Source organism: Sciurus carolinensis, chromosome 8 (genome assembly GCF_902686445.1).
Source record: "Sciurus carolinensis chromosome 8, mSciCar1.2, whole genome shotgun sequence".
Classification (NCBI taxonomy): domain Eukaryota; kingdom Metazoa; phylum Chordata; class Mammalia; order Rodentia; family Sciuridae; genus Sciurus; species Sciurus carolinensis.
The window spans coordinates 121,816,254-121,838,397 of NC_062220.1; the positions used below are offsets into that span (position 1 = coordinate 121,816,254).

General features: G+C 43.1%; 1 protein-coding gene across 1 annotated transcript in view; it reads right to left on the reverse strand.

Annotated features, from left to right (window-relative positions):
• Pi4ka (phosphatidylinositol 4-kinase alpha) overlaps positions 1-22,144 on the reverse strand; it is a 139,882-nt gene that overhangs the window by 11,770 nt on the left and 105,968 nt on the right. The window contains exons 30-42 of the mRNA XM_047560234.1: positions 21,543-21,635; positions 19,306-19,462; positions 18,916-19,043; positions 10,514-10,672; positions 10,102-10,253; positions 8,504-8,611; positions 7,571-7,698; positions 5,941-6,060; positions 5,683-5,762; positions 5,373-5,566; positions 4,208-4,298; positions 3,672-3,839; positions 2,908-2,961 (exon numbers count right to left, since the gene is read on the reverse strand). Of these exons, the coding sequence (XP_047416190.1) occupies positions 2,908-2,961; positions 3,672-3,839; positions 4,208-4,298; positions 5,373-5,566; positions 5,683-5,762; positions 5,941-6,060; positions 7,571-7,698; positions 8,504-8,611; positions 10,102-10,253; positions 10,514-10,672; positions 18,916-19,043; positions 19,306-19,462; positions 21,543-21,635 (1,632 nt within the window). The remainder of the gene's footprint in view (positions 1-2,907; positions 2,962-3,671; positions 3,840-4,207; positions 4,299-5,372; positions 5,567-5,682; positions 5,763-5,940; positions 6,061-7,570; positions 7,699-8,503; positions 8,612-10,101; positions 10,254-10,513; positions 10,673-18,915; positions 19,044-19,305; positions 19,463-21,542; positions 21,636-22,144) is intronic.

Consider the following 22,144-nt stretch of genomic DNA (forward strand, 5'->3'; position numbering starts at 1 on the left):
CTTGCTAGGCAGGTGCTCTGCCACTAAGCCACAACCCCAGCCCTATTAATTTATTTTGGTGCTGAGGATCAAACCTAGTGCCTCACATGTGGGAAGCAAGTGTTCCACCAATGAGTTACAACCCCAGTCCATCCTCCCTGGAATTTTTTATAAAATTTTTATTTTTATTTGTTATTTTTATACATGAGAGCAGAATGTATTTTGATTCACTGTACATGAATGGAGCTCAACTATTCATTTCTCTGGTTGCACATGATGAAATCATACCATTTGTGCGATCATACAAGTACCTAAGGTAATAATGTCAATCTCATTCCACCATCTTTCCCTGGAAATTTTTATTAGTTTTTGATTTGGTTTGTTCTTCCATCTTCTTTTTTTTTTTAAAACAGAGTCTTACTATGTTGCCAGGCTGGCCTTGAACTCTAAGGCTCAAGTTATCCTCCTGCCTCAGCTTCCTGAGTAGCTGGAACTTAGAGGTATGTACCACAGCACCCAGCCTTATTCTTCCTTTTTTTTTTTTTTTTTTTTTAAAGTATAAGCAAATATGTATATACATTTGTGTTCCCACAGGCTTAGAACTTTTAAAAAATTCCCTTATAATAGTAAGCAAGAAACAAGAACAACAACAACAAAGTTAGCTAAGTCCTGAGATGGTATGACCACAAAGAGAAAATGACTTTCACATAAGAAAGCATAATTTGTTATGTCCCCAGTGGAAAATATAAGGACAAAAAGGTAAAACCATCTAAACTAATTTTCAGTAAGCAAATTGTTAGTAACAATATTGACATTGCTACTATTTTGACGCTACTAAAGTATTATATAGTGGAATAAAGCAAAAAAGTACTTTGTTAATGTAGTTAACAACCAATAGTATCAGTGTTAAAATATTCAAACATAAAATGAAATATAGTAAAAAAACAAAAAAACAAAAAAACCCTTGTAATCCTACATTTGATCTGGGAACATCAGTATGATCTCATGATTATACGGGGATTATATAGGTGCCACCACCCCTGGCTGTTTTAAAAAAAATTTTTTTTGTACTAGGAATTGAACCCAGGGTTGCTCAACCACTGAGCCAAATCCCCAGCCCATTTTATATTTTATTTAGAGACAGGTCTTGCTGAGTTGCTTAGGGCCTCACTAAGTTGCTGAAGCTGGCTTTGAACTTGTGATCGTCCTACCTCAGCCTCCCGAGCTGCTGGGATTACAGGCGTGTGCCACTGCGCCCAGCCTGTTTTTTAAATTTTGAGACAGGGTCTTGCTGTTTTCCAGCCTGGTCTCAAACTTGTGATCTTCCTGCCTCAGCCCCCTGAGTTGCTGGGATTACAGGCATGTGCCACTACTTCTGGCATAAATAAGAAAAAATTTAAAAAGCAGCAGATGTAAATTTATCAGTCAAATAACAGAAATTGCAGCCCACCTACATTTCCTTATGCTAACCTTGGCTTCACCCACAAGTTAACTGCAGCTGTCTAAATTTCCATGTGCTCAATGCTTTCACTGCATTTTCTGGTGGTGAATACCCAGAATTCACACAGAGACCCTGGGCAATGGTTCCTGTTTGCTTCTTCCAGTGGATTAGGCAGTTCAGTTAGGCCCCCACATAAGCATAGCACTAAGCAGTAAAGGGAAAACATCCTTGGAGATGCGGTTGGAAGGGAAATGGCTTTCTGGAGAAAAGGTGCCTAGGGCTGTACCATAAGTGTTGGTACCAGTGCAAAGGCCCAATCTACATGGCATAAACATGGTATCTCCATGGTATCATTACTCAGTTGGACAGCTGGCAGCTACCTAGTTAGGACAGTGAATTGTTCTCTATAGGACTGTTTTTGAAGAGAGGTTAGCTTCTGTTCTATAGCATTTTTATCTACAAACCCTACATGAAGCATTACACCAGTCTGTGGGAAGAAGTCAGTTCCTGGGAACCCTGGCCACAGGGCTCATAACCAGGCTGCCTGATGCAGAGAGGGCTGAGTCCAGTGCTCAATGTAGCCAGGGAAATGAGGCTAGACACAGGGTGGGAGAAGATGGAAATACATGCTGCTGTGTTCAGATGGGGTGTGGTGCACAGATGGAATGAGGTTACATTAAGCACCACCCTGGGGTATGAGTAGTACGGGGTCCTAGTTGTGGTCACTCTGATGGGTGTTTTCTGTGCCATACTTTATGCTACTCATTTTATGCACATGTATACTTTTATGGGCTGAATTGTGACCCTTAAGTGCACATGTTAAAGAACCTCAGAATGTGACTGTATTCAGAGATGGGGTCTTTAAAGAGTTAATTAAGATAAAATGAAGTCATTAGGGTAGGTCCTAATCCAGTATGACTGGTGTCCTATAGGAGGATATAAGGACATAAACAGAAAATGGGAAAACAGAAGATGCCTACATGTCAAGGGGAAAAACTTTGGAAGAAACAAGCTCTGCTTGATATTGGACTTCTAGTCATTAGGTTTGTGTGAAAATACATGTCTGTTGTTTAAGCTATCTGGTTTGTGGTGCTTTGTTATGGCAGTCTGAGTTGGTTAATACATACACCATCTTATTTAATCCTGCTCATCACTTTCAATGAGGAGACAGGGAGTAAGGTTCAGGGAGTTCATATAACTTTGTCATGACCCCCATCCAACAAAGGGGAAGCCAGAAAAGGAGGTCCACCCTGATGAAGTAGCTGGCAATAGTCCTAGAACCCACTCACTCTGCAGAGCATGTTGGCCTCAGGGTACAGCAACAGGAGCACAGGGAATGCAGTTACAGCTGGGCAGCCCTGCTCCCAAGGGAGGCCCTGCAGAGCCTGTGAGAGCTGGAGACAGGCTGGGGAACGGATTGGGTGTGAGGGAAGGAATGTACACAGCTCTGGGAGAGGCGAGGACAGCTTGTACTAGCACAGCCTTACCTTGTCATACCTGAGGGCTTGCACGATCTGGGGGATGTAGAACAGGATGGCATCCTGCAGAGGAGGAGAAATGACCATGATCTCTAAGGTTAGAACAACCAATAGAGATGATGTTCCAGGGTCCCACCCAATGCATAATGATAGGTAATGGAATTTTCCCTGCTTCTGCCCTCCTTGGAGTACCATAGCAGGACTGAGAACTGGGGAAAGCCCAGAAGAAGGCACAGACTAAAGGCTTAAAACACATGATTGATGAAGAAAAAGTAATGGAGCAAGCCTCCCTCACCTATAAAAACAGTCTGCTTCAGGGAAATGGCTTGAAATTTATAGTAGATTCCATGGTGCTGGGGTTCTAGAAATATTCTATAGACTTTCTCTCCACAAGGCTGTCATTTGGGATCTCTGGTGTATCTAACACTTTGATGTTTGGGGTAAGAGGCACAGGTGCATTGCTGTGGGGAGTCTTTTCATCTCTGAAACCAAACTCAAACTATCTTTTTTTAACTCAAACTCATTGAAAAATAAATATGATTAGAAAACGCATCTGGAAAAAAAAAAAAAAGCAAGCACATCTGAATTAGGACTAAAAAAAAATCTATCCTCTATAACTACTTGAACAAAGATGGGGAATGAAGATGTCTTTTAAGATAGACCCATACAGTTGGATGCCTTCCAGGTTGATAATGGAACCCTGTCCTTTGTCTTCACTAAATCACTTCTGGATAGTCCTACCAGAGCCAGCTCTGGCAGGCCCCTGGGCTTACCGGGGGGAAGGACCGCAGGACTTTCACTCCATACTGTGCTGTGAGAGGATGTGGTGGGTACATGCTGGAGAAGTACGAGAGGCCTGTGGGTGGATCCGTGGGTGCCCAGCACAAGACATGGCTGAGCTCTGGTGCATCAGCGTCAATAGTGTGCCAGGTGACAAGAAACTGGGGAGAAAATAGGGATGTGGGATGGTCAGGAAGTCCCTGGAATCCCTCTTGAAATAGCCAACCCATGGTCCACCCCACAAAGATGGCCACAAAAAGTGATAATTATAAACCACTTATAACAATATGGAAAATGATTCCGATACATTTAATCTACTTCAACCTAACTGCATAACTGCAATTATGTTGAAGTACGTTAACTGTTTTTCCATGATAAACAAAATAAATGCTATATGGGCTATACGACAGAAGTGGAAAATACAGGGAATTATTTCATACCACTGATATCACCAGGTCACTGTTTTTGTCTAATTTCCAGGCATTTCTGGAAGCAGTTTAAACCAGGCCTGGTGTCAGGGTTATGATACCTTGATAGCTTCGGGGACATCACTAACAGCTCCTGGGTCCAACCGAACGAGACGGGTCACTTCATTCCCGATGGCTTCTGTGTTCTTGAACCTAAGGTACACAAGTGTGAGTGGGGTCGCCTCACCAGCAAATACATTCCCTCATGGCCACAAGAGGGGAGTCAGAGGGAAATGCTGAACTAGAGGGATTCAGGTCAATACCAAGTAACAGGTAAATGTTCTCTACTACTAAAGTATTAATAAGTATGAACACAAGTGTTTGAAAATTAATAGCATTAATAGGCCAACTGAAGAAATGCCCAAACTTTCTCAAAGAAGAATTATCCTACACTCACTGTTCAAAGGGCATCCTTCTAGAGTCCTTTCTTTAGACCCCTCACTATTTACTCCTTTTCAGTCCCATATTCTCTTGTGCTGACCCTTCATAGCAGCCCATCCACTGGTCAGCTTCTCAGTCTACAGTCTAAGGCTACAAGGCACTTTACTCAGTGAGAGGACAGGCATGAGTGTGCAGGTGTTATTGCCCCAGGTATTTCATAAACATGTGCGTTGAAACAGTGTAGGAGAACCCATCTGTGGTCCAGCTCCTGAAATCAAATTAGGACCAGAAAAAGCAGAAAGGAGGCAAGTTTGGGTTCTTGGTGAAGAAACATCTGCCCCTGATCTATCCACAGGAGCCAGGAAGCCATCTCTTGGGACTACATTACAGTGGACCTCTGTAGTCCCTCTAAGCTACCACCAGTCTAAGAGTTTTGTCCCTGTCAGAGCTGCCAGGGGAGAGCTCACAGAACACTTGGCTGTCAGGTGCAGTGCATGACTCCTCGGAGTAACTTGGGCTCAAAGATGACATCCATGAACAATACCAAACGCTTCCCAAGCCTGTTTCTGCAGTCTGCCTCCTGGAAGCAGAAGCTTCTGTGAATTATACTGTGACCCTGAATTTACTCTGTTGTTATCTCCTTAATCTCTGGGGTGCTATGGCACTCCAGGGAGAAGTCTGACAACATCATAAGGATCACTGTGTAAACTTTGCACAGAAAGACTGGGTGGGTGTCCTGAGAGAACTGATCTGCTTGATGTGACCACATCATGCTCCTTAGCATTCATGACCCAGCTGGCAGGCCCCTGCAGAGGACCTCTGGTTAGGTGGATGATACGAGCCCACCTGGCTGGCAGCTGAACGGCCAGGTAAGGAGAGATACTCCAGGCGAGGTTCACATTGTCCTTCCACTGCTTTTCACTCAGGCTGATGTACTTGGATCTCCAGTTGGCTACGCTGTTCTCTCCGGCCTGGTCAAGTTCCAGCTCTGGGGCCGATAGCGGGTTATACCAAGTGATGAGCCGCTCAATCTCGGTGGCCTGGTGAGACCAGACACCAATACCTAATGTATTCTCTGCAGGTGCTCACATGCCACCCCACCCCAGGGTACTGTGTCTGGCATATGGTAGGCAGTGGCCTTACCAATGGGCCTTACCAGCAGGGATAGTAGCAGTGTCCTACGCTTCATGTAGTATTTGTGTAGCTGGGAGCCCCGGTTAGTTTTTTTAGACATGCCTAGGGAGGAAAGACAAACACAGATGCAGTTCCTGGAGATCACCTGCCCACCTTGTGTTTCTAGAACCTAGGGAAGATGTCTATCGGTGTTTTGTTCTGTTATCTGAGTAAGTGTCCATATCAGGCCGCCAGGATAGGGACTCAGATATGACAGTGTAGGAGTCAATCTTCCACAGACCTGATTTCTTGGAGATGGTTGACATGCCACTAGACAGGGGGTAGGTGTTGATCCAGCCTTGTGTGGCCTGTTGCCGAGAGCCCACAGTTATATCCAGGTTACTCCGGGTGTCTTGGTTATCTGTGGGCAAATATATTGTTGATTTTGGGATGAGAAGGCATCATAAAGAGAAACATATATTTTTACCACAGATAAGGCAAACAGTGGTAGGCCAGGTACTTTCTGTAGCATTGGAATGGATGGAGAAGGATTTTGCCAGGTAAACCCTTCAAGAAAGTGAGTTTCCCAAACACCTGAGAAGTTTTTTTAAAATTTTTTAAATTTTTAATTTTTTAAATTTTTAAAATTTTTAGACTGCATTTTGATTCATTGTACACAAATGGGGTATAACTTTTCATTCCTATGGTTGTATACAACGTAGATTCACACCATTCATGTAATCATATATATATATAGGGTAATAATATCTGTCTCATTCTACTATCTTTCCTTCCCCCACCACCTCCCACCCCACTGAGAAATTTTTTATTCTAACTGTACTAGATAGAAAGCTTTCTAAAATTTATATCCCTGCTAGTCTTTTAAAATACAATAAAACAAATATCATTTTCTTGATAAATGATGAGGGGACTAGAGCTGTACCTCAGTGATGGAGTGCTTGCCTAGTATACATAAGGCCCTGGGTTCAATGCTTAGCACTGCCAAAAAACGAGTAAATAAATACATTTTAATAAATGATGGTAGTTATCTGATCACTGGCAATGTGTTGATCTCTGATACAGCAGTAAACTGAGGACCTCTGGTGGCAGATTACGTGAGCTATTTGCCCTGTTCTAAATGGAGCCAGAAATGAACCAGGCACAGTGGTACACTCTTGTAATCCCAGCACCTTGGAAGGCTAAGGCAGAAAAGATTGCAAGTTTGAGGCCAGCATGGGCAACTTAGCAAGATCCTGTCTCAAAATTAAAAAGGGCTGGGGATGTAGTTCAGTGGTAGAGTACCCTTGGGTTCAACCCCCAGTACCAGAAAAAAAAACTGCATTTTAATGTGTAGTTTTTAATCAGTTACATGCTCAGAAGAATAGGAATGTGGTTTCCTTTTGGAGGTTTGCTGCTAGTGTTTCTCCTGGAGCAGTTTGTTCTCTGGCCCCAGAAGGTTCTTTGTCCCCATCTACCTTAGCTAGCTCCTATGCATCCTTTTAGACTTATCTCTGATGTCACTGCTTCCAGAAAACCATCTCTGACTTCTCCAACTACTCTGGCTGGGCCAAATGCCTGTCCTTAAGGGCTGGTTCCCATGGTCCTCTCTACTGAAGTTGCCCTCATTTGATAGGCTCCTATTAGATCATGCTGGATTCATCTGAGTTCACTGGCCTTATTAGCTCAATGCCAGCCTATAGGGCACCTGAGAACTGAACTGGTATGGGGAAAAGTGAGGGTGATAGGTTTCTGCTCACAGGACTCCTGTGCTTGTCATGTGCCTTAGCTTGGGCTGAAGTAGTAGTAGTAGCAGCCAGGCAGCTCCGAGCCTCAACGGCTATTCTGGTTGGCTTCTCCAGGGCTGTACATGGTATACCCCGTCCCCCTGTCCTCCCACCCTCAGCAGATGCACTGCTGAGGGCAATACTTACCTGGGGGAACGAGTTGGCTGGCAGTCAGGTACTTCTTATCTGAGAACATGGCGGTCCAAAATTTAATCATGATGCTTATGTCTTCACGTAGTCTCTTCTCTCCTTGAGTAGGGAACTTTGGAGGACAACTTCAAACAACCACAAGAGGATAAGAGTTGAGTTTCTGGAGTTAGGGCCTAGAGGCCAGTCACATAACATGGTGAAAGGTGATAGAACACCCTTAATGTTAAGAGGTCCCTTAATGTTAAGAGGTTAGCCTGGAGCTAGTCATTAGCAATGATGATCTCAGTGGTTCCCACAGTAAGGTGTGCTGGTTTTAAGAGCCCTCTCCAGCTTACTTCCATCACTACCCTCTGCAATGTCTAAAGCTTTCAACTGAGTGATGTGCTTGAGGTAGGTCATGACGACTGAGCTGTTCATATACAATAACAAAGTCCATGTTTGCCAAGACCCAGGCAGAACATATTTGCAGTTTTTCATGCAATAACCACTTATATCACCAGAAAAGGTAAATGACATGTACTTAAATCTGTTTCTTCTCTCTGCCCCACCTTTTTTTAAATTTTTTTTTTTTTTTTTGAGACAGGGTTTTGTTAAATTGTCCAGGCTGGTCTTGAACTACTGTGCTCAAGTGATTCTTCCACCTCAGCCTCCTAAGTAGCTGAGTCTATAGGAGCACATCACCATGCCCTGTGGAACTTAAATCTCTTAAATCAATTGAACTAAGAAAATCTGCATTTTGTTGGGAGGCTACCTTTGAGTACACATATGCACATGCAGACACAGGACACAGGGCTGATAATAATAAAATTCAGCAGCACAAAGGTTAATGAACTACAAAGTCAGTACGCATGAACCAGGCAAACTGTCCTTTTGTGACTTCCTAGGGTTTGGGATAAGAGAACATTGTATGGGGTGGGATTTGTTCTGTACCTGAAATAATCAAAGGCAGTTGAGTAGATCTTCTCACGAAGTACATTGCGGATGGTTGCATTTGGAACCACGTCAGCATGCAGGAGGGATAGCCCCAGAGTAAGCAGTCTGAGAGAGAGCCCCAGGCCTGAGTTAGAGTGGGAACTTTGTTCGGGGGCCAAGTCTCAGGGGGTGCCTGCCTTCCACCTGAGCAAACCATGTAGCCCTAGAGCTCAGGGCACATTTCTGGCCAGTAGAGCCTGGACTGGAGCATCAGCCAGGTAATTATCATATATTTCTTTCACACTAAAGTTTTTGTTTTTTTTTTTAATTTGTTATTTTGGGAATCAAGTCCAGGTCCTCACCTATGCTAGGGCAAGTACTCTACCACTGAGCTATATACCCTCAGCCCAGGAATAAAGTTTTAAAAAAATTTTCATTTTTGTTGGGAGAAAAGTGAACAATGTGTTATTCTGCCTAGGTCAGAAATTTCAGTCTCATAAACTATCTGTAGGCTAAACTCTGAAGTACAGTCATCTGAAGATACAATGAAGTAAGAATATTTATGAGAGAGAGGGAGAGAGAGAGAGAGAGAGAGAGAGAAATTTTCCACACAGTTGGTTTCTGTTAGGCTAGGCCTGAGCAAGGTGATGTGAGACTCAGGTAGGGAAGGCACTATTCCTTTCTTCAGGGATTTTGTAATCCTGGATTTGGAGAGATTATGAGTCCCCTTGATGGGTGAGACAGAAATCTCTATAGAGTAAAAAGCCATGGAAATTCCACAAAGGAGAAATACAGTTCTAATAGGGGCTTTCACAGAAGGGTAGACCCCAGCTGTTGAGAGGTCTGGAAGACCTGGCAGTGAGATGGGCCCTAAGGAGGAATAGCTTCTCACGTAACAGGGTCACCAGGCTCCAGGGAAAGTAGCTGTAGGAGCCAAGACTGGGGATGTTGGGGGGCAACATGGGTAGTCAGGCTGAGCAGGAGGAGCATAACACATACCACGCCCATTCCAAAGAGGGTCATCCCACAAAGGGGATGGAGGACCTGTGGAGGGGAATGCAGACAGCTGGCTGGTCCAAGTCAGAGTGGTGAGGGAGAAGTGAGGCTGTGAATATGAAAGGAAGTAAGAGGCCAGACATGTTACAGCAGGAACCAAAAGTATCTGTGTCTGGCTACATAGGAGGGTAGAGGACAGAGAGCCATCCAGGACAAGAAGAGAAGACAGGTAGAGGGCATACTGTGGGCAAGGCAATTTCTCTGTATTTACATGCTCATTGAATGTTGGTGCAGGCAGATACTGAAAAGGAGTGATTGATCATATCTATGGCAATTGCACTCTGTTGGGATGGTTCAGTGCAGATTGTTTCCTAGTAAATCATTCCTGTTAGGTTTTATAAAAGTACTAATCCTTAACAGATTAGATGTTAACAAAAAAGAGAAGTGGTCCTTCCCTTCAGCTTGTTTGAGAAGCAGTTCCACTGGGTGGCCAGTGGGCTGCAGGGACACATACAACCCACACTGCACCTGACACAACACATGAAATATACTACTCCACATATGCCCCACATGCCAGTCACAGGACATGTCAGTACCCCCCAGAGGAGGAGAGCCCTCACTTGAAACAGGGTCCAATGGCTGCCACATGCCGGTTCATACTCCCCTTGGCTCCACCAATGTTCAGAGACATGGAACGCTGCAGCAGGTTGGAGAAGATCTCCACTTGGTCAGAGCTGCAGTACTTGGCAATCTCAAACCTCTGTACCAGGAACTGGGCAAGAAGAAAAACATGGTGCAATGATGGAGCTTGGCCAGCCAATATCAGGGCCAGGGAGGTCAGCTAAGGGGCTCTGATCTGACATAAGAGCTAGCAGGGTTGGGAGAGAGGGTTGGACCAGTCAAACTCTCTCTCAAGTCTGGCCCTCCCTCCAGGTTGGTTTGCCTGGCTTCAGATAGGGCCCTGGTCCCCAAAGTCAAAGGGGCAGAGCACAGGAGAGTTTTTGAGGGGAAGCAGCGGGGAAAGGCACATACATCAATCCAGATGTAGTGGGGGGTCACTTCGGGGGGACAGGGTCTAGGCTGACTCGCTTCTGATGCTGCGAGGGGGTCTGCCTCCTTTGTCTCAGCAGAAAACAGGCCGAACTTCTGCTCAACTGTCATGTGCCAGGCTCCTGCCATCTCCCGCATAAACTGCAAATATAGAACAAATATTAGCTCCTCAGTAAGCACAGAAGGGGTTACTATTTCATTTTTAAATTATAAAAGGAATATATGCTCACTGAAAAAAATTTAGAAACCAGGGCTGGGGTTGTGGCTCAGTAGTAGAGTGCTTGCCTGGCACATGTGAGGCACTGGGTTCGGTCCTTGGCACCACATAAAAATAAATAAATAAACAAATAAGATGAAGGGATTGTGGACACAATCTAATCTTTCTAAAACTAGAAAAAAAAATTAAGAATTTTGAAACCAAGGAAAGTATGAAGAAAAAAAAAAGGGATCATCCATAGCCCCATTTCCCAGGGCCCATTCACATTAGTGGGTCTTGTAGCTGGGCTACATTCCCAGCTCTCTCTCTCTCCCTCTTTTTTTTCCCTTGAGATAGTGTCTCACTACTTTTCCCAGGTTGGCCTTGAACTTGAGATCCTCCTGCCTCAGCCTCCCAAGTTGCTGGGACTACAGTTATGTACCACAGTGTCCAGTCATATTAGCATTTGATGTGTTTCCTTCCAGACTTTTTTCCAGGCTAGGTTCTGTTTGTCCCAGTTGGTGGTGTTAGGTGGAACAGGGTGCAAGGTGGCAGCATACTTGTATTGCCCAATGCCATGTGGGCCCTAAACAGGCTCCATTCTGGTGAACCTTCCCAACAATTCTGAAAATTGCCAGTGATTGAGGAGGTGAGGTGACTTGCCTAGGGTCTCTGAACCAGCAAAGGAGTTCTGGCTCTAGAATCTGGTTCCTTTTTCACACCTCTTATGGACTCTGCACAATGCTTGTATCTTGCTAAACAGATCCAGATGACCCAGGGAGCTAAGGGTAGCCTGTAACTGCTGTGGGCTGAGTTATTCCCACTGTTTGGCCATACTCAGCCAGGTCCCCTTCTGTGTGGAGGCATGAGAAGGGCCTAGGTGGAGCAGAGTGGTGGCCTAGAAGACATGTGGGTACTGGAGACAGTAAGGAGCTGGCCAGCTTGCACTTGGAAAATGCTCACAATTTTTGAGTTTTTCACAGGAAAAACCAGGAAGGAACAGCTATTGTCTGGATCAGCAAGAGTTTCCATTCCTATGTTGGTCCAACAAAATCAGCTAGCTTCTTCAAGGGCTTGAGATCCCCCTGCAGAGTGGTGACAAGGCCTGGTAAGTAGGATAGACACCATGGATCCTTCTCCATGGAGAGAGACACCATTCTCTCTCCTTCCTCAAGGTGATGGCTCAGGATCTTTAAGTGGCCAGTCAGAAGCACTTGCACTCAGGCTCCCTGCTGGTTGGGTTGGTCTTAGGTTCTTATTACCACCAATGAGTAAGGTAGGAGACAATTAGGTGAGGCCCTGGGAAAGCCAGGGCATGTTTTATAAGAAGGCATCTTGCCACCTTCTGCCCTCCCTCCTTCCTTAAGGTCCAGAAACCATCTGGAGGCTGTAAGGATGAAGACGAAGGTCACCCACAATAAGGGTGGCATTGTTGCAGACAGGATCCCAGGCTACCAAAGAGTTGTCTAGTCTGTAACTTCCTTCTGAGTCTGGCTCTCCTGCAGTCACATGTCTTATGTAGAGGACGAGGGAGCAAAGAAGTATATGTGTTGGGGGTGAGGGAACAGAGAGGGCCAAGGAGCCAAGCATAACCAAGCTCCCATTTGTTTTCCAACTGCCATGTCCTGACAGCTGTGTCCATGCCAGGGTTTCCCAGGCTCTAGGAATAGAGTCAGGGTCATGAAAACAGACAACACATCCACAGAGTTTAGTATGGGGGCCACACATGAGAAGTAAGCTTCAGATACAGAACACTGATAAACAATAAAGAGAAAACAGCAGTGTGAATGAGACTATGTAGGAGATGTTTCAGATAGGATGGCCAGGAAAGCCCTGGTGGAAAGAAGACATCTGAGACAAGACCTGGAGGTGACCAAGAATGAGGTGGGTGACTGGCCTGTCTGAGACGAGGAAACGGGTGATGCAGCTCAAGGGGAGCAAACCCAGGAGGGTAGGGACAGTAGGACTCCAGCGTATCTACAGCACAGCAAGTGAAAGACAGTGAGGCAAAGGCAGGGTGGCAAGAGGGGCTTGCAGATCATAGACACAAGTCTGCCCTCCACTCTGAATGAGCAAGGGGTGCTGACAAGTCTGGGGCAGAGGAAGGACCTGATATGACTCAGGTTTTACTGATATTCTCTGATTGCATGTGGAGAGGGTGGAGGCTGGACAGGAGGCCAAGAGCCACCTCTGAAATCCAGGGGAGAGACAAATGAGCCCAGGGTTGAAGGAGTAGCTGGAATACTGGGAAGCAGCCAGATTCTAGATCTATTTAAAGGTGAAAAGATAAAGCTGACACAATTTGAAGAGGGTCACTTTGGGGAATTCCAAAAACAGGGAATCGAAGATGACTATAAGGAATTTGGTCTGAACAGAGGGAATAATGATGTTGACATTTACAGTGATATGGGGATGGGTGACCAGGGTGGGTGGAGTCTGAAACTGAGTTTGAACATGTGAAGTTGGCGGTGTTGATTAGCTAAACACGTGGAACTTAGGGGCAGGTGACCAGAAGAATGCACCTAGAGTGGGGGCTGGACCAGGATAGGTGATGGTGCTGGTAAAACTGCCTTGACAGGTAAAAGAAGTCCTGAGGCACGCCTGTGCTGAGTTCCTGACTGAGCTCCCTTGCTTCAGAGGGATAAAGAAGTTTACAGAATTTACAAAGGCCAGGAGTCCCTGGAAAGAAGTTAGGTGTCCTGGTATAGTTTATTGGATAAAGTATACCCCCCAAAAAGCTTATGTGTTAATGCAGGTATATTTATAGCTTTTCAAATAATAAAAATTAATAAAATGGATTAATAATTTGAAAAGCCTAAAGGGTAGTAACTATAGGCAGATAGGATGAAGGGAGTAGATCATTGTATGCATGCCCTTGATGATAATTTACATATTTTGCCCCTGGATCCTCCTGTTCTTTCAGTTTTCTGGCTGCCATGAACTGAGCATCTTTCCTCCACCATGATGTTCTATCTCATCCCCATCTCAGGCCCAAAGTGATGGAGTTGTCTGACTATGAACTGAACCTCTAAGTTGTTCATGTTGGGTATTTTGATCAGAGCAATGAAAAACAACATATCCCAATAAATGGGTGCAGAACCCAAAGATCTAAAGGGGACTGTCAGTAGCTTTCTCTGGGCTAAGCTGTCCCTCTACTGCTTGGGTCTTGCTAGGTGAGGTCTATATTCCCTGCTCCCTACCACCAGAGATTCCCAGGGGCTCCTCCAAACACCCATCCTATCTAAGGACTGACTGGGAGGTCAGACGTGCAAGGGTACCCAGAGCTCTAGGCACAATGTGAATGCCAACTACAGTGGTTAGGAGCTTTTACCCAGTACTGTGAAATAGTAACAGTTACAATGCTGTACTGCTAGGGATCCATAAAGCAGCATGTGGAAAGAAATTCTGAACATAATAATGCTGTCTTTAAAGCCACAATTCATGTTACGACCAGGGCTTCCAGAAGAAAGCATAAGAAGAGGGTGATCCCTGTCCCTCCTGAGAAGAGGGAGTTCCCCTGAGAGACTCTAGGAGGCACGGGCATTGGTGGAACTGAAAGGCTGTAGGTGGGCAATGCTCCCCTGCGTAGACTATCCTACATTTTATAGCTTAAATGTCCTTGGCCCCACCAACTAAACACCCTTAGCCACTAGATCAATATGTCAACCAAAAACACCTCCAGTATCTCTAAAAGTCTCTGAGAAAATTTCTGGTGAACCGGAAGATTTGATGGTCTTAAAAACAAAGTTTCCACAGACAGAACATGGGGTTGAGACCTGGAAGAGCCCACACATACCTAGGTGTGGGTAAGATGTCCCAAAAATGTAGTAAAAATCCTTCCATGATCCCTTTCTCAACTTGGTTAGAGGTGGGGGAAAAAAAAGAAATGAAAGGGAAGCAGAAAGAACCCATTTCTCCTTGAACTCATCCCTGGGAGGAAGGACAGCCATCAGACATAAGAAAGATACCCCTACTCTCTGGTAAAACAAAATAGTAATATTCTAAAACTGCCAGATTTTCTTTCTTTCTTTTTAAAGCATTAGATTTTTTTTAAGTTGTAGATGGACATAATACCTTTATTTTATTTATTTATTTATATGTCTTGCTGAAGATTAAATCTAGTGCTTCCATGTGCTAGGCAAGTGCTCTACCAATGAGTTACAACCTCAGCCCCAATTGCTCGTTTTTCTATATACAGTTGGCCCTTCTATCCATGGGTCCAAATCTGTGGATTCAATTAATTACAGATTTTTAAATATTTGGACAAAAATTTGTGTCTGTACTGAATAAAATCAGTCTTTTTTCCTAATCATTATCCTCTAAAAATACAGAATAGCAACTATTTACATAGTATTTACATTGAATTAGGCATATATGTAATCTAGAGATGATTTAAAGTAGATGGGACAATGTGCATAGATTACATGCAAATGCTACTCCATATTGTATAAAGGACTTGAGCATTTGATGATTTTGAAATTTGCAGGGAGGGGTACTAGAACCACTTCCCCATGGGTACCAAGAGATAACTGCAAACAATATTCAATATGCAATTAAAAATGTTGAAACAGCAAAGGAAAAAAATCAATAGAAATGGATCCACAGATGACCCAGATACTAGAACCAAGACACGAGAATTTAAAAATAATTACTATATAAATATGATCAATGATTTATAAGAAATTATGGAAAGAATGGGTGAAGGTATTGAGAATAATGGCAGAAAATACAAACTGTACAAAATAAACAAATAAGCTGGACATGGGTAGCACACAACTGTAATCCCAGGAACTTGGGAGATTGAGGCAGGATGATTACAAGCTTGAGGCTAGTCTCAGAATCTTAGTGAGACTCTATTTCAAAAATAAAAAAAGGGGCTGGGGAGATAGCTCAGTTGGTAGAGTGCTTGCCTTGTAAGCACAAGGCCCTGAGTTTGATCCCCAGCACCCAAAAAAAAAAAAAAAAAAAAGCTAGGGATGTAGCTGGTAGAATGCTCCTGGGTTTAATCACAAATACTGAAAAAAAAAAATCCTAGATCTGAGAACTATGTATTAAATAAAAAATACATGACACTTGGTTTTACAGAATGAATAAAGCAGAAGAAAGGATCAACGAATTGGTCAATAAAAAGTAACCAAAATGAGCCTGGTATGCTGGTGCACACCTGCAAACCCAGGAGCTCGGGAGACGGAGGCAGGAGGAGCATGAGTTAAAGTCAGTCTCAACAACTCAGCGAGATTCTCTCTCTAAATAAAATACAAAAAATGTTTTGGGGATGTGGCTTAGTGGTTGAGTGACCCTGAGTTCAATCTCTGGCACCCAAAATAAATAAATAAATAAATAAATAAATAAATAGATAAATAAATAAATAAAAATAGTAACCAAAATGAAAGCTGGGTTGACTGTAGTCCAAGTTATTTGGAAGGCTGAGGCAAGAGGATCAATAGAGCAGGAGTTCAAGGTTAGCCTGGGAAACAGTGGAACCCTGTCTCAGGAAAAAACAAACAAACAAAAGGAACCAAAACAGACTGGGAGTATACCTCAATGGAAGATTATTTGCCTCATATGCACAAGACCTGGATTCAATCACAATTGCCAACACTGAAGAAAAATAAAGTAATCAAAATGAAAACAGAGAACAAGTGAGTGAGAGAGCAAGATAGAGAGAGCATGCATGACAGATAGCAAGGGAAAGAGAAAGACTCAAGAGAATGTTGGTGGCCTAGAATGACATCAAGTCACCCACATGTTTATACCTAGAATTACAAATGAAAGAAAGGAGTAATAGAAAAACTAGTTAAAGAAATATTGGTCTAAATTTTCTAAGTTTTTTAAAATTTTATTTTATTTTTTTAGTTGTCAATAGATCTTTATTTTATTAATTTATTTATACGCGGTGCTGAGGATAGAACTCAGGGCCTCACACATGCCAGGCAAGCATTCTACCACTGAGCCACAATGTCAGTCCTAAATTTTCTAAGTTTGATGAAAAACCTGCATCTCTAATTTAAGAAACTTGATAAATTCCAATAGGATAAATACACAGAAAACCATACTTAGGCACACCACAGTCAAAGTACTAAAAATTAGCTGGGCATGGAGGTGCATACCTATAATTCCAATGACTCTGGAGGCTGAGGCAAGAGAACTGCATGTTTGAGGCCAGCCTTAGCCATTTAGCAAGACCCTCAGCAACTTAGCAGGATCCTGTCCCCAAATAAACAATAAAAAACAAGAACTGGGAATGTAGCTCAGTGGCAAAGTGCCCCTGGATTCAATCCTTAGTACCAAAAAAGAAGAAAAAAGTACTAAAAATTAAAGACAAACATCCTAAAAGTAGCCCAAAGAAAAACAAGAGAATGATTGCTGACTTCTCTCTAGAAACAATGCAAATCAACAGACAACAAAAATAAAACCTATCATGCTAAACAATAAAACAAAAAACTGTTAACCAAGAATACCAGATGCATAAAAAATGAAGGTGAGATAAACATGAAAGTTTATTTCCAGCAGACCTATATAACAGGCAATATCAAAGGAAATTCTTTGGGGTGAAGAGAATAATTGTAAATTTAAGTCTATAGGAAGACTTCAAGAGAGTGAGAAATGGAAGATGCTACTATAAATTTATGAAACTTACAAAATTCCTTTCTTAGTTTCTTCAGAAGTGTTTTGACTATCAGAACGAAAATAGCAATGTTATAAGGCATAACAGTGCTGTAGTGAAAGAGATGAAAACAAAACATGAAAGATGTGGGGGAGAAGTTGGGTGTATTGGGTGGATATAATGGCAATATTGCCGTCTTTGTAGAATTCTCTTCCTGGTAATTGAACCATCCTAAGGGCAGCAGTCAACATTTACTGGCTGCTCACTAGAACACAGGTTCCTTTGTTATGATTCTCATTATGCAGATGAGGAGCCTGTGTAACATTATTCTGGAGTCAGAGCCCTTCAGGACAAATATGACTTCCAAAGGCTGTTCCACATACTTGTCATGAAAGCAGAGGTGGCCAAGCTGAGAACATGTGCCCTCCTAAATTCTGAAAAAGAGCCCCCTGGGTCTATGGCCCAGCATCTCAGTCATATTCCTTTTTGGAGAAAAAAGGTGGGCATCTTAACAAAGTGATCTACCACAGAGGCCTATTGGACCAAATGTCTCCTTAGAAATATGAATGGTGATTGATATAAATCCCATACAGTTATAAAATACCGAGCAAATGTGAAGTGCTATGATTACTGCTACCATCACCTGCCTTGAACACTTTTTTTTTTTTTTTTTTTTTTTTACAGTACTGGGAATTGAACTTGGGGCCTCACACATGCTAGGCAAGCACTCTATCACTAAGCTACATTGTCATGCCTTTTTATTTTGAGACAGGAACTTGTTAAGTTGTCCAGGCTGGCTTCAAACTGGAGATACTTCTGCCTCAGATTCCCCAGTAGCTGTGCCACTATATCCAGCTCTACCTAGAACATTCTAATTTCATCTTTGGAAATACTCCAATTTTCTTGAGGGAACAAGAAAACCAAAAGACTCCTTTTGATCACTAAGATGATCTTAAGAAACACGGGAAAAATATTGTGTAAAATTTCCTTCAGGTTGTATGCATAAGGTATACAAGCACAAATGAATTTTGTTTAGATTTGGGTTCCACCCATGATATCTCATTATGTACATGCAAATACTCCAGAATCTAGAATCCAAATTCTCAAATACTTCTGGTCCTAAGCATTTTGGATAAGGGGTATTCAACCTGTATAATCTTGCTTGTAAGCCTCATATAAGAGCAACTCCAGAAATACAGATTCAGGGAAAAGGTGGCTGATCCCAAAGCTAGCAGGTCAACATAAATATCCTTGTCACAAATGCATCTGCTCCCAATTAGATCCAATGTCAACAGGTGTTCATGTTACACTTCTCCAATTTCAATAGAGAAATGGCTCCCCCTACTGAGCTTTTGAAAAATACTGACTGTACAAGCACCATGGTTTAAAAATATACACTATGTTCTTTCTATTTCTATGACAGTTATATGGTCAGGCATGCATAACACAATCCATAAGGGAGACCAGATCTTGAGAGGTTGAGGGGTTTGCTCTGGGTCTCCATGATGACTGGTGGTGCCTCCAGGGGAGCCTCTTTCCATCTCTTATCCCACCCAGCCCCAGAGCTGACCATGGTCCTACCGGCACTTCCACTCCGTTCTTGCCAGCCAGTAGCCACTCCCAGCAGGCCAGGGCGGTCTCCATGCCATGTTCATTGAACATCCGGAGGGGACCCCAACACAGATGATGGAGAAGCTGTGGGTCACAATCTGGAACCAAACATATGCTATTCAGAGACCTCCAAACTTGGCTGGACCTGAAACATGGCTTCCTTGGGTTGACAAGGTTCACCCCTGGCTGGGGCCAACAATGGCTTTCTATTTACTTTCCACTCATAAGAGATGCCACAGAGATCTCTGCTGGGGGAGCTCCAGCTTTTTTTCCAGCCCCGACTTCAGCTTATTAAGGATGACTAAGGTGAACATTCACTTAGAAACAAACTCAGAATTCCACAGAGCTTTTGTTTGTTACCTTCGCTACTAATGAGCATCGCGGTCAGCTTGAACATGGCCTGAGTGTAGTGCTGGGGATTACTGTGGTCCAAAGCTGTACTTAGATCCTGAACCATCATTTTGTTCAGGTCAGACATCTGGCCTGTGGCACCTGAGAACCGAATCATTCCATATACCTGCAAAAAGCATGTTTGTTAACTGCCTTGCATGTAATCCAGGTATGTGGGCAAGGCGATGGCAGCTACCTATCATACTCATGATAGGACTAGACAGTGCCTTACTGATCCAACTAAAGCTAATTTCAGTGATGTTACCACCACTAATAACAGCTTTTTTCTTTCTTTCCTTTTTTGTTTTTTTGGTGCTAGAAAGTGAACTCTAGGCCTCTTGCATGTTAAATATGAACTCTTTACCACTGAGCTATACCGCAGTCCTTATACATTTCTCTTTCTCTCTCTTTTTCTGAGATGGGTGGGTCTTGATAAATTGCCCAAGCTAAGTTGGCACTCTCAATCTTCGTTCCTCAGTCTCCTGTATAGCTGGAATTACAGGTGTGAGCCACTCCACCTAGCCCTTACAACTTTTTCTAAAAGACCTTTTCTTCTAGAAATGCATGCTGGTGTTCCCACCTCTACAGATGTTCCTCAAGGGCTGGGATCTGGTCTCCTATCATTGTATTCAGCACTGCGTCTGAGGTCTGACCCATGGCAGGACTGCATGAACCTGAGCTAGATAAATAAATTTTCTCTATCCTCAACTGATGACTCAAACAAGAAGATCAGTCTCATTTTTTTTTTTTAAGGTACTGGGGGTCACATTCTAGGCAAGTGCTCTATCACTGAGCTACACCCGCAACTCTGCATCATTGTTTTTAAAGTTAGAAATAATTATTTTTCCCAGGTGGGCACAGTGGAGTATGCCTATAATCCTAGTGGCTTGGGAGGAAGAGGCAAGCCGACAGAGTTCAAAGGCAGCCTCATCAATGTGGAGGCACTAAACAACTCAGTGAGACCCTGTCTCTAAATAAAATACAAAACAGGATTGGGGATGTGGCTCAGTGATTGAGTGCCCCTGTGTTCAATCCCTAGTACCAAAAAAAAAAAAAAATTTTTTTTCCATAGTTTATTCATAAGACTGATTGTAAAGGATATGTGATTCTTTCTAAAAAAGAAGCCTATTTCCCAAAGAATGAACTCCCACTGCCACCAGGATATTCAAAACAATGTGGAAGAGATTCTCAGAGCAATTTCCAATGTAGTCAGTGACTGCTGAGCAGAGCCTGGGTCTCACCTGTCCAGGTTCATGGGAGAAGAGCAGTCACTGGAATATGAAAGTGGCAGAGTATTCAGGGGGAGGCAGTTCCCTCCATTTAGACCAATCATTGATGAACTTACAGAGTTGGCAGTCACCTTAATTTTTTTTTTTTTTTTTTTATCTGAATTGAACCCAGGGCACTTAACTACTGAACCACTTTCCTACTTTTTAATTTTTATTAAAAAAATTTTTTTAGTTGTAGATGGACAATACCTTTATTTTATTTATTTAATTTATTTATGTGGTACCGAGGATTGAACCCAGTGTCCCACAAATGTAAGGCAAGTGCTCTATCACTGAGCTACAACCCCGGTCCACCCTTTTTATTTTTTATTTTGGGTCTCACAAGTTGCTTAGGGTCTCACTAAGTTGCTGAGGCTGGCTTTGAACCTGATTCTCCTGCCTCACCCTGAGTCACTGGGAGCATGGACCATCGAGCCTGGTTTGCCAAGCATCTTATAATGGTGTCAACTAGGTTCTGAGCTTTGTGAAGGAGGAAATTGAAGACCAGAGAGATGAAGCTACTAGAATAAACTGAAGTATGGTGGGTGACAGATGTGATTCCTGATCCTGTTCTTCTTGTGTGATCCAGGGACTGGAAAATCCTAATCTGAGAAGCCTTGGTTTCTTTATCTCTACAATGGGAATCATAATTTGTACATCATAACAAAGGCACTCAACAGATGTTTGCTACCACTTAAAGAATACAGCCAAAAAATATAATACCTCAGAATAGTAAGAGCATGTGTAAAGTCACCCTCTCACAGAGGTGTTAAGTAACTGTCAAAAATGCTCCAGAATGCACCAGTGAGTGCCAGGATCCCATGCTCCAAAAGCCACTTAAAATGAGAAAATTCCACATTTCCCAGACTCCTTATTCATGTTCCACTGGGAAAGAGCCAAATGGCATCAAAATAAGAGGATGCTTTGAAGGACACTGACCTCGCCTGCATAGCGGTTGCGCAAATTCAAGGATGCCATGAAGTTGGAGTAATCTTTCTTCACACAGGCTGGGCGCTCGGTTAGCTGAGTTGCCTAAAAAGAATGACAATTATTGCAGAATGCCAAAACATCATCTTTTCCTCCTGTTTACCGTGGTGAAGGAAAAATTCGATTAAGGAATCAAGTTCACATTCAGGGACTACTGAAAATCTTCAGTGCTGCAAGTAAATACAATAATATATTCTAGAACACCTTCTGGAGTCTGATAGATCCCATGTGAAAAAGTTTTTAAAATTCTGATGTAAGAAATTCTTTGTGGAAGGTAATTTGTAAGGGTGACTAAAGGTAGGAGCAAAAGCTAACAAAGCCTTTAAATATCTAATAGTTGCCCAAACGTCTAGCAGCAGAAGACAGAAAAGCATGTCCCTTTAGTACAGGGCAACCCACAGAATGAGAGAAATATTTGCAAATCACCCCCAACACATACATCCTCTGCTTTAGCCTCAGCCTCCCAACCCCACCTCCCTCTCACCTGGACCTAAAGGCCTCAGTGGCTTCGGCAGCTTCTCTTCCTAATCCTTGCTTTTTGCTGCTGTCAGCTG